Consider the following 13,360-nt stretch of genomic DNA (forward strand, 5'->3'; position numbering starts at 1 on the left):
AATATATTATCCACATATTTCACAATGAAATCATCTCCTGGAGTGCTATTTGCCAATCCTCTGCATGCCAGTTTACTCAGAGAGAATCCCACCAAATAAACCAAGCAGCAGCAGCAGATTACATTAGCATGCATGGCTAAACTGTCGTTTTTATTTTGCGTTTTTATTTTGAAAAGCTCCAAAGTTACTTCACGATGATTAAGCAACATGCCACAAAAATAGTGAGTGTGTATTTGAATCCACAAGGCATTGGACTAGATGTTGAGCAAGACAGGAGAGAGAGGCGTGTGAGAAAAATTAAACTGTGTGCTATTAGTCCAAAACATTACTCTTGGTTATATAGTCTTAAAAAAGGGTGTGGCTATGGGAATAGTGTGCCTTCACCACTGCTCCTAATGCCCAGCATTAAAGGTGAGAACTGCCACATTCTGGATCCATGGGCAATTCCATCTGAGTCAACGTGGACTACAGTGAAACTATTTTAAGACTTTGCGATGCCCATGAAGTTTGGGATTTTGCCATAACAGACTAAATGCAGCTCCCATTCCGGGCCTTGGCCATGGCGGATGCTGCCTCTTCCTACCAGCCTTTCTGATTGCAAGTGGCAGAAATTCAACAGGGGAGGTTTTTTTTCCAAAAACAAGAGAGGGCAGCAGCAGATGGCTTCGCCTGTTGAACGCCTGCCTTGCAAAAAAAACAGTTGTCGGAAGCCGAGGGAACCCTCGCAGCGGGGAAGAGAAGGCACCCGACGGGGCCGTCTCCGGCTGCTGCGGCTTCCCTTCAGCTTCAAGGCGCAGAGAGCCACCTCGCCCTCGCCGCCGCCCCATGAAGGCCTAGGCCTCGCCTCTTTATTGCGGCTCCCTCCGTTGCCTAGCAACCAGCGGCAGGCCTGCCCGCCCGCCGGCGCAGGGCCGGCGCTCCAGTAGCCGAGGCCGGCGGGGCAGAAATGCGGCCGTTGGGGTCTCGCGCGCAGGCTTCCGCGGAGGGCCATGAGGAGCCTCAGCCTCCTCCCGTCCCACAGAGGCGAGGGGGCCGAATCTTCGGCCGCCGTTGAGCCTCCTTCGGTTTTTCCCGTGGTGGTGGAAGGGCCGCTATGAGCAGAAGCCAGCAGCGCATCCACTTGGAACAACGGGGTGCGAGTGAGTGCTTGGGGGGGGCAGAGGGGAACTGCTGCAAGGCCCTCCCTCACCTCTTCCCCTAAAAGGAAGGGACGCTGCAGAAGGGGCTGGTGGGCCACTCGCCCTGCTTGGCGTGCGTGCAATATGGCGACCCAATTGGTCTACCTTACGAGGTTGTTGTGAGGGATTAATGTGAAGCTCCCCGGGCGCTCTCTTAACGAAGCGATGTGTCCCATTGAGCTAAATGGGGTTTATTCACAAATAAGAGAGCACAGGATTCTAGCCTAAAAGCATTTTGCAAATACTGGGTATTGAAAAGGTGAGGCCAGGCGTGTTGGGGCTCAACCCTGCCTGAAATGACTCCCCTATCAAGTGGGGACTGATAGGGAAGGGCACTCTGCACATGCTTGAAGCACTTCTCACCCTGCAGTGGGGGTGGGGGATTTGCACATCATTCCAAGGTATATGGTGTTGAAAAGCAGGTTGCAGGAATGGCACCTGACACAAACAAAGCCGTGGGGCTTCCACTCCGAAAGTAAAAGATACCTAACAATTCTGAGGACTTGAGGAAACAAAAGTGAGCAGTGGTAAAATAGAGCAGTGGGAATAAGAATTGGCCCTTTGGGAAGGGAGTGGTAATACAGTTTGTTTTAAATGAGGAGTTGTAAGGGTAATTTCCCCAAGATTATATGGTGGTCCAGTTGAACGTGTGTATGGTTTTGTGTGGTGTGTTTGTTCTGAGGTAGTGGAGAGAGTGTGGGCTTGAGAAACTTGTAGGTTTGAGAGATGATTTGGGGATAATTTATTTGATTTAAAATAAAAAAATTCCTTCCAGCAGCACCTTAAAGCCCAACTAAGTTTTATTTTGGTATGAGCTTTCGTGTGCATGCACACTTCTTCAGATACCAGCATAGCTGCCAAGTTATCCCTTTTTTAAGGGATTTTCCCTTATGCTGAATAGGCTTCCTCACGAGAAAAGGGAAAACTTGGCAGCTATGGATACCAGATATTTGATTTAGATTTGCTAGAGTAAGTCAACTGCTAGGCTGGAAAGAGTAAAGGGCTGTAAATTTCACTTATCTTAGTTCATGTAAAAAGAGACCATCAGAAATGTGATATAAATGTTTTTCTAACAAACTTTGAAATCTATGCCTTTTGATGCATTGTACATAGGGTTCATTTTTTAAAGAAATTCCCAGAAACTTCAGCGAGTACAAAATACAGTGTAACCAGTTAATTGGGGCCAGCTTTATGCATCCTTTCTCACCTGTGCTTACACAGCTGCATTAGATCTCTTTCCAAGCACAATTCAAAGTGTAGATTGTTACCTGTCTGTGGGGAATCTTTGGTCTACAGGCTTAATTAGGCATGCTAGCCCTCTCCATAGCCACCTACCTTACACCTAACATCATATATGATGACACCAGGTGCAGAGCAGGTATATGTGCACCTGAGCCAAAAAGAAGTTTGCAGGCACTGCTGATCATCCACACCTGCAAAGCCCAGTGCAGCTGATTGGTTGTTGATGCTTTGTGGGCTGTGCAAAAATGGATCACCTGACATCACTGTGGTGTCAGGTGATTGATAGGTGGGTGAACTCACCTCCTGACTAGAACCACTTCCCTAACCTTGCTATAAAGTCTTAAGTCGTGTGCGGCTGATGATAAATGGATATAGAGCTGTCCCAGTTGTGCCTCTGATGTGTAATATTCTCTCTCAAGAAGTGTAACAGGTTCCAATTTTGATGTCTTTTTGGCACCAGAAATTGCAGTAATTTTTTTAGTTTGTTTTAGTGTTTTCTGCTTGATCTTAGAGGTTTTTGCTGCAGCTTCTACGATTTATTGTATTGTTTGTATGCCAGTCTGAGAACCCTGTTATTGAAAGATGGTTTATAAACTGACAAAATCATTAAAATGGGGGAGTGTGCTGTCTAAAGCAAAATTTACCATTACAGTACTGGTAAAATATTTACTGTTAGTAATGCAAGTATATTTAATTGTAATGTTACTTTAACTTTTGGTATGAAAATAAAGTAACTGAATCTGAATGGACTTTGTATATTACAGATTCACAAGCTCCTAATGGTAAGCTGCCAGAAATCTCGTGCATCCCTGAATGGTAAGTATTTATTTAACTTTGGCCTGTGGTGTAAAATTAGTGTTCTAAAATATGAAACAGTGTTTTCAAAATATGAAAGCCCAACCCAACTTGATTTCAAAAGAGAGGTTGGTTTTTAGCTCAATGCTAGTGCTGATATACTCTAATTTAGCATCGTTCCATAACTCCTAACTCCTCATTCCCCACTACTATTAATGGAGATGAGTGGTTAAGTCTGTAATATTATATCAATGTATGTATTATTCTGGGAGTAAACCCCACTGAACTAAGTGAGACCTGCTCCAAAGTAGACATGTAGAAGATTGCATTGTTAAGCTCTTTGCAACTGAGAGGCTGCTGTTGCTTACTTACTGCATCTGCCACCTGAACAGCAGCCTTGTATGTAGTCATGATGCTGAAATTGTCTGTTGCTGGTTCACAGGAATACTTTCGTTTCTATAGTTTAGAGCCAATTATTCCCTTGTTCTATTCAACTTCTTTATTCCCAGCTCTTGAGACCTTTGGGGGTTTATTGATGTTTTTAAATGTCTACAAGTACTGTGCTTTCTTTGCCAAAAATTTGGAGTTATCAATTGCTATTTTAGGGGATAGGGTCTTGTAAGTTTAAATTGCAACAGAAGAATTTACAATAAGGAAAGCTTAGCATCATATTTTAATGATTCATAAAAGCTGTAAAGGTAAAGGGATCCCTGACCATTAGGTCCAGTCGTGACCGACTGGGGTTGTGGCACTCATCTCACGTTATTGGCTGAGGGAGCCGGCATACAGCTTCCAGGTCATGTGGCCAGCATGACAGAGCTGCTTCTGGCGAACCAGAGCAGCGCACGGAAATGCCGTTCTTCCCGCTTGCACTTTGACGTGCTTTCAAACTGCTAGGTTGGCAGGAGCATAAAAGCTGCAGCAGTTATCAAAACAAGCACTTTTTAAAAGTAAAGGGACGTATGCCTCTAGTATGCTTAGGATCCTTTTCTTTATGACGATGCATTTTGAACTCTTTCTTTGGCGATCCATCTGGTTTTCTCACTGAGAAGATCAATGCAAACTTTCCTGAAATACAGTTTGTCCATCCCTGTTGATAGCCCTGTAAAATGCATGCTGTTGATTTGGAGTGTGCCTAAAGATGCACTAGAGATCATACTGGGTAATAATGAAGTTGAGCAGTTTCTCACAAATAACTTTATAAGGAAAGAGGTAGCTAAATGTTACAATATTTGATTGAAAACAGTTTGTAGCACAATTCTGAAGAAGCATTAAGTTGGCCAGGGAGAGAGGAGTAATCTTGTAGGGCAGTCTCTCCCCCCCCCCCCCCCCAACACACATTTTGGACTAGTTTCCATCAGCTTCAAGGGAAGGCCAACAGAGTGCTTGTTTGAAACATAGCAATCCTTGGTGACCCACTTATTAACTTGAGAAATGTCTGTACCAGACAACATGTGAAAAACATTTATTATTTTTGCTTTTGTATTCCCCTCTGGTGTTCACTCTGATGTTTGAAACAGCAGACCTGTCATTTCTCAGCCACCAAAGGAACAAAAATTGCCAATCCTAAAATCTGACCAAAGATTCCTGGATAAAAAAGTCTCTGGAAAATCATTCGGGGGTCACCTTTTCGAGAATAGTTGGAAACATGCAGTGATAAAGACAAAAAGGATAAAACAAGGTAAGATGTTTAAGGTTGTCAATTGATAGTTATCCTACATTCATAAAAAGGAAACTTACCAAGATTTTTTAGTGTTGGAATTGCCATAAATCAACCTAATCTCTATTTCTGGCTGCTTCCAGATTGTCATTAGTTTGTGGACTGGAATCCACTGACTACTGGCAAATTTAGGTTGAGCAATTATAGTGGATTTTGTAGTTGTGTGTTGTTGTTGTTGTTTAGTCGTTTAGTCGTGTCCGACTCTTCGTGACCCCATGGACCATAGCACGCCAGGCACTCCTGTTTTGCACTGCCTCCCGCAGTTTGGTCAAACTCATGTTCGTAGCTTCGAGAACACTGTCCAACCATCTTGTCCTCTGTCGTCCCCTTCTCCTAGTGCCCTCCATCTTTCCCAACATCAGGGTCTTTTCCAAGGATTCCTCTCTTCTCATGAGGTGGCCAAAGTATTGGAGCCTCAGCTTCACGATCTGTCCTTCCAGGGAGCACTCAGCCAATTCCCAAAGGAATTGGACTATTTGCAATAAGAAAAGTGATGGGAAATACACTGAAAGGGGATAACAATTGCTTAATTTAAATACATACCTCCCCACAAACAAATCAAAATCAAAAGTTGTTAACAAACTGGTTGTCTGGAAGGTACCTATGTAGTTTTTCCTTGCACTTTTTGTTGCTAAGAGTTATCTTCCACTCCTTAAAATCAATAGACATTTGCCCAGAATTGTCCTTTAAACTGCTGTACTGCACATCCTCTCCAGATATTGCTGTTCTTCTCAGCCACTTTTGATACCATTAACGATAGTATTCTTCTGGATGGGCACCCTAGTTTGGAAGATGGAAGTGATGTTCTGATTGGTTCATATCTACCTATCAAGCTGTTCCCAGAATTTGATAGTTGGGAACTACTGCTTGATCCCATAGTATTTATTCTTTGCTGTTTTGTCTTGCTCCATACTTTTTCAAAACTAAATCACACTTTTGGATAAAGGCCATCAGTGTACTGATGACACCCAGCACTTTCTGTGTGTCTCTTGTTTTATCAGTTTCAGGTGAGGAAGTGGAAGGGCTGAGGAGGTGCCTGGAATCTATAATGGGCTGGATGTGGGTTAATAAGCAAACTCAATCCCAGCAAGACAGAGGTTCTGTGAGTAGGTGTTTTGTCTGTTCAGGGAGATAGTGTTCGACTTGTTCTGGATGGGGTTACATTCACCCTAAAGTAGAGGTAGCTAATGTTTTACCCTGAAGATGATGTTGAACCACAGCTCCTATCATCACTGACCTGCTGACTTGGACTGATGGAAACTGTAGCATAACAACATGTGGAGGCCACCTCATTAGCTTCTTGGACTGAGTACACATTTTGTAGATCAAGTAGATCAAACATTCTACTTGGAGGCCTTGGAAGCTCTGTGGCAAGAAGGAGGCCTTGGAAGTTATTTCTGTCCGGCTTCTCCTGGACAGAAATAACCTGGCCATAGTTATTCATTCCAGGTAACATCTAGGATTGAGTAATACAGTGGTGCCTCGACTTATGAATTAAATCTGTTCCGAAGGCACCTTCGTAAGTCGAAAAATTCGTAAGTCAAAAAACGCCATTGGAAATGCGATTTCTCATAGGAATGCATTGAAACGGAAAAATTAATAATTTGAAGCAACCCTATCTAAAACCGCCATGGTTTTTTTCCGGATGTCGAGACATTCGTAAGCGCGCGGCCATTACCCCCATTCATAAGTCAAAAAATCCAGTTGTTGAGTCGTTCGTAAGTCGAGGTACCACTGTACAATGTTTTGTGCATGGAGCTGCCTTTTAAGATGGTTCAGAAACTGCAATCGGTTCACAGTACAGTGGTTAGGCTGCTAACTGTAACTGATCATTTTAAAAGTATTACGCCGATACCTGAAGAACTTCACTAGTCTCTCTTTCCACATGCAATTCAAAGTATTTCTGAAGTCCTTATGCGACTTGGCACCTGAAGGAACACCACTATATCAATCTGCCTATGTAGTGAGAGTCTTCAGAAGCTCTCTTCTGGGGCTCTCTCCATTTAAGGTGTGTGGTGACCAGAGTGAAGGCCTCTTCTGCTTGTGGTACCGTTGCCTGATGCCAGCATTACTATCTTTTCAGTGCAAGCAAAGACTTCTTACTTTCCTAGGCTTTTTAATATATTGCTGTTTTTAATATGTTGTGTATTAGCATGTTTTTGTAAATGGCACAAAAGGATTGCTGAAGGGAGATAATATAAACATTTGTATGTAAATAAAATAAATGTTAAGGTAGTCAACAACAGAATGTTTGATTTTGTTTTAAAACAGTAGGTTTTTAGCGATGGAATTATTCCAGGTTTGACTGCCATTCAGGGGTTCTTAGGATTGCTGCAACTTGATCCTCTTACCTGGGAGTAAGCCCCATTGAATTTGGTGGAACTTGTTTCAAAGTAGGCATGCATAAAATAGTGCTGTTATCTGCAATCCTCCTGCGATTCATTGTGTTCCAGGTAGTGGTTCAGCATAAGGAACAGAATGTGCGTGTTTTAGATACTGGAGAAAATTTCAGCTGTGGATTTGACATGATGTTATGTAGTTTAGTGTGTGTGCACACACAGTATATTTAGAAGGCATTTCCGCTCTTGATGATTCCTTACTGTATAGGTGGCTGAGAACATAAGCTCACTATAAGGGAACTGCTCCTTCTGACTTGGTAACCTCACAAGGACCAGACCAGTTTCCTGTGCCCATACATGTCTCTTCAGAAGTCTCCCATTGACCTCAGTGGAGCAAACTTCTAAGCAAGTGTAAGACTGTAGCTCTAGCAAGTTTTGGCCTTATGTTCCATGTATGCTGCTTTGAATTATTTCTCTTAAGCAGAATATACGTCTGCATATGGCTTGAGAGACTCTGATGAAAATGCTGCAATGCCAAGTCTTGCTCACGCAATACGAAACCCCTCTCCCATTGCACAGAAGACACAAGGTGCTGCTAATTTATTTCCAGACAGGTATACTATTATAAATTCTATTATTGTATGGAGTGTATAGATGTTTCCCATATTCAAAGTGCACTGCACAGGTATAATTCACAGGGGCAGAATTCAAGCTGAGGAATTTCTAATAAGCACATCTCATAAAATCTCATGTACAAATTTATTTTTAAAATAGCAATAGAAGGGGAGGGAGGGGGAGGAGGAAAAAAATACCAATAGAAGGTGGAATTATAGCTCCATTTCTGCATTTAAAGCCAAATAGATGGAAGATGAACGCTTCTAAAATATGAACAGGTCATGATATAGTGACTTGTATAAATCGTCATGATATAGTGGACATTCTATTACTTCCAAATATTGTATGAGCCCCAATTCAGACATTGGCAAGTAGGCATATAGCCAGTCAGATTGTTAAAACTCGTTTGTGACATCAGTGGTCACCTGTTCAGAGGAAAGGGGGAAGACTGGCTTTGTTTTTTGTTCAGAGCAAAGGTGCCATTCAGTCACCATCTTGCCTCAAGCTTATTAGTTTCACATTGGCTTGTTTCAAACAAGCTATGTTTTGTCAGTTGCAACAAGGAAACAAGCTATGGGTAAGCAAAAATGGAAATGAAATGTTCCACATTCTACCTCACAACTGTTGGAAGAGGAGACCAGTTTGTTCTGACCACACTAAACTGTGATATAGGGTGATGTCTGAATATGAATATGGCCAGTAAAGGTAAAGGGACCCCTGATCATTAGGTCCAGTCATGACCGACTCTGGGGTTGCGGCGCTCACCTCGCTCTATTGGCCGAGGGAGCCGGCGTACAGCTTCCAGGTCATGCGGCTAGCATGACTAAGCCGCTTCTGGCGAACCAGAGCAGTGCACGGAAACTCAGTTTACCTTCCTGCTTGGAATTTATTTACTTGCACTTTTGAGATGCTTTCGAACTGCAGGAGCTGGGACCGAGCAACGGGAGCTCACCCTGTCGCAGGGATTCAAACTGCCGACCTTCTGATTGGCAAGCCCTAGGCTCTGTGGTTTAATCCACAGCGTCACCTGTGTCCAATATGGCCAGTGGAAACAGCAAAAACCTCGGTATTTTTAAGTGATCAAGTACTCATCTGTGCCATAGGATTACTGCTTTATGGTTTTGTTTTTTAAAGTCCCAACTTCATTAATGGTAGTTTACAATGTTTCATTGTTTAATGTGGTATGTAACTGAGAGGCTTCTCAGTAACTTTACAATTATATGAACTGGAGAAATGACAGTAACCACAAGTTTCCTAAGGTGGATAGAAGATAGGTTTTGCTCTTCTTCCCTATATGTTTCTTTTAGTGTAAAAAAATTACCCCAGAGCCAGTAGTAGTAGGGCCAAACAGCAAGCATGTATTTAATAAACACACATTTAATTTGGCCCCAAAAGTTCTATAAGTGTGTCTTACTACTGAGCTATACATGTATCATTAAAATACATTTTTAGTAGAAATGGGAGTGGATGAATGTCTGTACCGTTCATGTTTTTCTCATAGCATGTTGCATACTGCAGCTTGGGTTGGGGCAGGATCATTTAAGGCAATTCCCAGGAGTGCAGACAAATTAGTCTGTTGCAGCAAAAACTACAGGGCCACAAGGCACTTTAAATCAATGCTTGTATGGCATAAGATTTCATGGACTACAGTCAACTTTAGACACATGGGAGTGTTATCATGAGTTAAGAGGTCAGAGAGAAATATACGACAAAGAGCCGTTTTCTACCCAATTATGTATATCCCTGTATCTGTTGACCAATCCCATTTATTTGGGATAAAATATGTTAAAAATTCATAACACAATGTCTAACTATTTAATATTATATATATATACCTTCTTGTTTTTATAATTTTAGCTCTTATAGTAATGATGACCCCGGTTTGCCACCATTTGTGCTTCCGTGTACATCACAATACTTTATTGAAAGCTGCTACAAAAGCAGGTACGTTAATTTTACTCTTTATAGTTTGGATACAGAATTATAGTGGTGCCTCGCTAGACGAATTTAATTCGTTCCACGGGTATTTTCTTATAACGAAAAATTCGTCTAGTGAATCCCATAGGAATGCATTGAAATTTTTTTTAAAAAAATTGCCCATAGGAACGCATTAATTGAATTTCAATGCATTCCTATGGGAAACCGCGATTCGCTAGACGAATCTTTCGTAAAACGTATTCGTCTAGCGAGGCAACCTCTGCTAGAAAAAACCTTTCGTTAAGCAGGGCATTCGTTAAGCGAGGCACCACTGTATGTTACTGAAGGCTGAGTGTTGGCATGTCCGATTGGGCTTTAGTCAGCCTCAGAGCTCCTTCCCCTAGGGTCAAAAGAGAGGCAAGGCCTCAGAAAGGCAGATGTGGTGCCCACTCCTCACTGCAGCAGACACTACTGATGTCAGAGCTCTACTGGTAGGCCTCAAAAGGAGTACTGTATTATTAGAAGTAGATGCAGTGAGGGAGACATACCCAGACCTGCAACATGAACCCTACACTAGAAACTACTGTATGGCAGCAAACCTGTAAATGGTGGAGTGCTGCTTCACCCTTACTTTCTCCCTGCCAGTGACAGCCCAACAGGACACTGGATGAGATTGTCACCTTTGATTTCCTCCCCCAGGTCTTTAGGATTGTGCCTTAATGACTTGACACTGGTAAAGAATGTGGTGTGCTGGTGATATAATGCTACTGGTATTTGTGAACCTTGGGCCAGAAGAACCACCCTCACAGCACTATGTGAAAAATAAGTGATACCATGATGTAAAACCTATTGCTGTCTGAGATACTGCTTTTTTTTCTCCTGCAGGGGAGATACAGCCATGGGGGATGCTTATAAAAGAGGGGCGTTTACTTGGAAACCAGGCCCTCTGAAGACATCTGGGATGCATGGTGGAGCTGGAGAATTAGGTGCTGTAAGGTAAGGCAGTTTGAGTAGACCAGGTCCTTCATGAAAAACAATGTTGGGAGTTACTTTATTTATTTAATTCTGCATCTTCAGACTATTTTCTAAATGTTTATTCCTGAAACAGCATAATAGTAAAAGAGGGAAACATGACTTGATCAAATTCATGAAAATAAAGTGAATATTTATTTTAACCACCTTTAACTGTCCCAAAATAGTCTCCTATTTGGCACAAGACTAGTCCACCTGCTTGCCTTCAGCAAGGTCACTGCATCATGTGTCTTCACCATGTCTTGGGACCTTAATGGGGGACACAGGAAGTGAAGAGAGGCAAGGATCAAAACTCACTTAGACCTGGAGGCAGTTCCAGACTGTTGCTATATTATGGGTGGGCATTTTAGCCTGGCCCATCCCCTTGATAGTCTCTGGACTCAGCCAAGGAGTTATCTTTTGTTGTAATGCTGGGAAACATTACCCCCTTGTACTTTTCTGCCAAAGGCTCATATGTACACCCATAAAGGGGCAGGGAATGGTAAAAAGCAGAGATTTAGAATCAGCAGAGTTGGTGTCATCTTGATTCCTGAAGCGAAGAACCACAGTGAGGAAGGAGAGCTCTCCCATGTAGTAAAGGCTTGTGTAAAGTTGCAGTATTGGCCTACTTGAGCTGGTGGAAAGAGCAACTGAGTCAATACTTTTCTCTGCTGGAGGAAAATGTTATGACTAGTGTAACAGTAGAATTCAGAACCAGTTCCTATGCAAGTCCCCCCCCCCCCAGCAATGCTTGCTGTCCTATAGCCACTCAATTCACCTCTATGAACCCTATTTCTTAGTATTCATTTATAGGTCTGTCCTGTTAATATTTACTTAAAGCCCCATGCATTTTAGTCCTTTCGGTACAAAGGTTTTGATAATTGTTGAGTACTACTAGGACTCTGGATGGCGATTCCTAATGAAATGCATTTCGATGTAGGAACACTTATATGGCATTCATCATGTTTTTTTCAGCACACCGCTGGGAACACCACTGCAAGTCACCTTGATTGCCATAGTCCATAAATATAACCTTCTATTAATAGTATGTTCTTGTGCAAATGTTTGTAGGTTGAAGAAGTATAATCGGTGTTCCAGCCTAATTTCATTTCCAGAAGGATCCAAATTCAAGCCTGGTAATTTATAGTACCCAATATATTTAATTTCCTACCATCTGTCTTCACCAGGATGCATTTCCTAAGCAAACTCATTTTCTCACTGCTTTACTGTGTGAACTTTCTTGCATTTTGGATATTGTTGCTGTTATGTTTATTGAAGGCTTTGTTTTCGTATGTACTTGAGGGATAGCATTTCTAGTTATGTTTGTAAAATGTTTCAAAGGCTTAACTCAGCTAATTAACGAAAGGCAATTACTGATACAAGCTACTAGAGTTATTTTGGAATGAAAATACATAGGGTCATATTGCATTTTTATGGTCACAAATGTAATTTTTCTACTTTAATGCATACCTTGCTCAAAAGATTGCTTAGGAAAATCATAATCTAAATGGATAACAAAATGCTAATATAGCAAGAGAAGAAGTGTGCACTACACTAGAAATGGGGATCTGTTTAGTTTTTAAAAATCCTAGGTGTCTGTACTGTCTTAAGAGAATAGCGAATTGAATTATGTTTTATGAACCTATATAAAATCATAGGCATCTCTAGATAAGCATGGTCAGACTAATGCATAACAAGCCAGGTTTATGAACACTATGGTACCCCTTATTCCCTTTGACAATCTCTCAGATAACCATTACAACTTGTTTCAAAAACTTGCTTATATTTTATGTATTTTATATAATTGTGTTTTAAGTACTTCCATGAGAGGGGCACATTATACTTTTGTTTAAAAAGTTTCGTTTTTTCTTCTAGGTTACCGTTTCACAGACCCTGTCACTGGAGCTCCTCCTCAGTTCCTCCAGCGGCTTTCTCAACTGGCTGCATTGGAATGTGAAACCATACATCAAGAGAAAACCAGAAGAATCAGGAAGGCCAAGAGACAGATGATCTAAACAACCTACCAGGAAAGGAACAGGCTCCTTTGAAATCATGTAAACTTACTATTTTCTAGTTGATGTCTATCTAATTCTTTCACAAATACTATGTTGATCAACAAACCTCACAATTAAGGTAAAAGGGAAATATGTGATTAATAAACCTTTTTTTATGTTTGTAGTTATATTGTCATTGTAGAGTTTTTGAACTGCATTTAATGCTGTAGATTCAGTAAGTCAGCCACCCCCCGCATAGTGATAGAAAAGTCAGAGTTGGAAGGGAACCCTGAGGATCATCTTGTCCAACCCTCTCTAATGCAGGAATCCCAGCTAAAGCATACAGTGGGGTACCTTGGTTTAAGTACACAATTGGTTCCGGAAGTCTGTACTTAACCTGAAGCAAACTTTCCTATTGAAAGTAATGGAAAGTAGTAAATAAAGCTCTTGTTAAATTTTAAAAAAAAGTAATGGAAAGTGGATTAATCCGTTCCAGACGGTCCGCGGAGTACTTAAACTGAAAGTACTCAAACCAATGTGTACTTAAAC

General features: G+C 41.7%; 1 protein-coding gene across 5 annotated transcripts; it reads left to right on the top strand.

Annotated features, from left to right (window-relative positions):
• The first annotated feature begins 420 nt into the window (after nt 1-420).
• Nucleotides 421-12,995, top strand: C8H8orf89 (chromosome 8 C8orf89 homolog). Of its 5 annotated transcripts, none has more exons than XM_035124507.3 (8): nt 421-1,139; nt 3,185-3,236; nt 4,736-4,896; nt 7,759-7,888; nt 9,747-9,833; nt 10,692-10,802; nt 11,889-11,953; nt 12,693-12,995. In XM_035124507.3, exons 1-8 carry the CDS (start codon nt 1,094-1,096, stop codon nt 12,830-12,832), a joined length of 792 nt encoding a protein of 263 aa, XP_034980398.1. In that variant the 5' UTR covers nt 421-1,093; the 3' UTR covers nt 12,833-12,995. The 5 variants fall into 5 exon arrangements, with proteins under 5 accessions (XP_034980398.1, XP_034980397.1, XP_088531741.1 ...); XM_035124506.3 differs by having other exon boundaries at nt 873-1,139; nt 7,756-7,888; XM_088675614.1 differs by having other exon boundaries at nt 877-1,133.
• Nucleotides 12,996-13,360: the final 365 nt, after the last annotated feature.

The sequence above is a fragment of the Zootoca vivipara genome, chromosome 8, assembly GCF_965207765.1.
Source record: "Zootoca vivipara chromosome 8, rZooViv2.hap1.1, whole genome shotgun sequence".
NCBI lineage: Eukaryota > Metazoa > Chordata > Lepidosauria > Squamata > Lacertidae > Zootoca > Zootoca vivipara.

Excerpts from the sequence above, each read along its gene's own strand:
- C8H8orf89 (XM_035124506.3), top strand. The coding sequence starts at position 1,094 with ATGAGCAGAAGCCAGCAGCGCATCCACTTGGAACAACGGGGTGCGA. Across the intron at positions 9,834-10,691 it reads GAAAGCTGCTACAAAAGCAG|GGGAGATACAGCCATGGGGG; the intron begins GTACGTTAATTT and ends TTTCTCCTGCAG. Across the intron at positions 11,954-12,692 it reads AGGATCCAAATTCAAGCCTG|GTTACCGTTTCACAGACCCT; the intron begins GTAATTTATAGT and ends TTTTTCTTCTAG.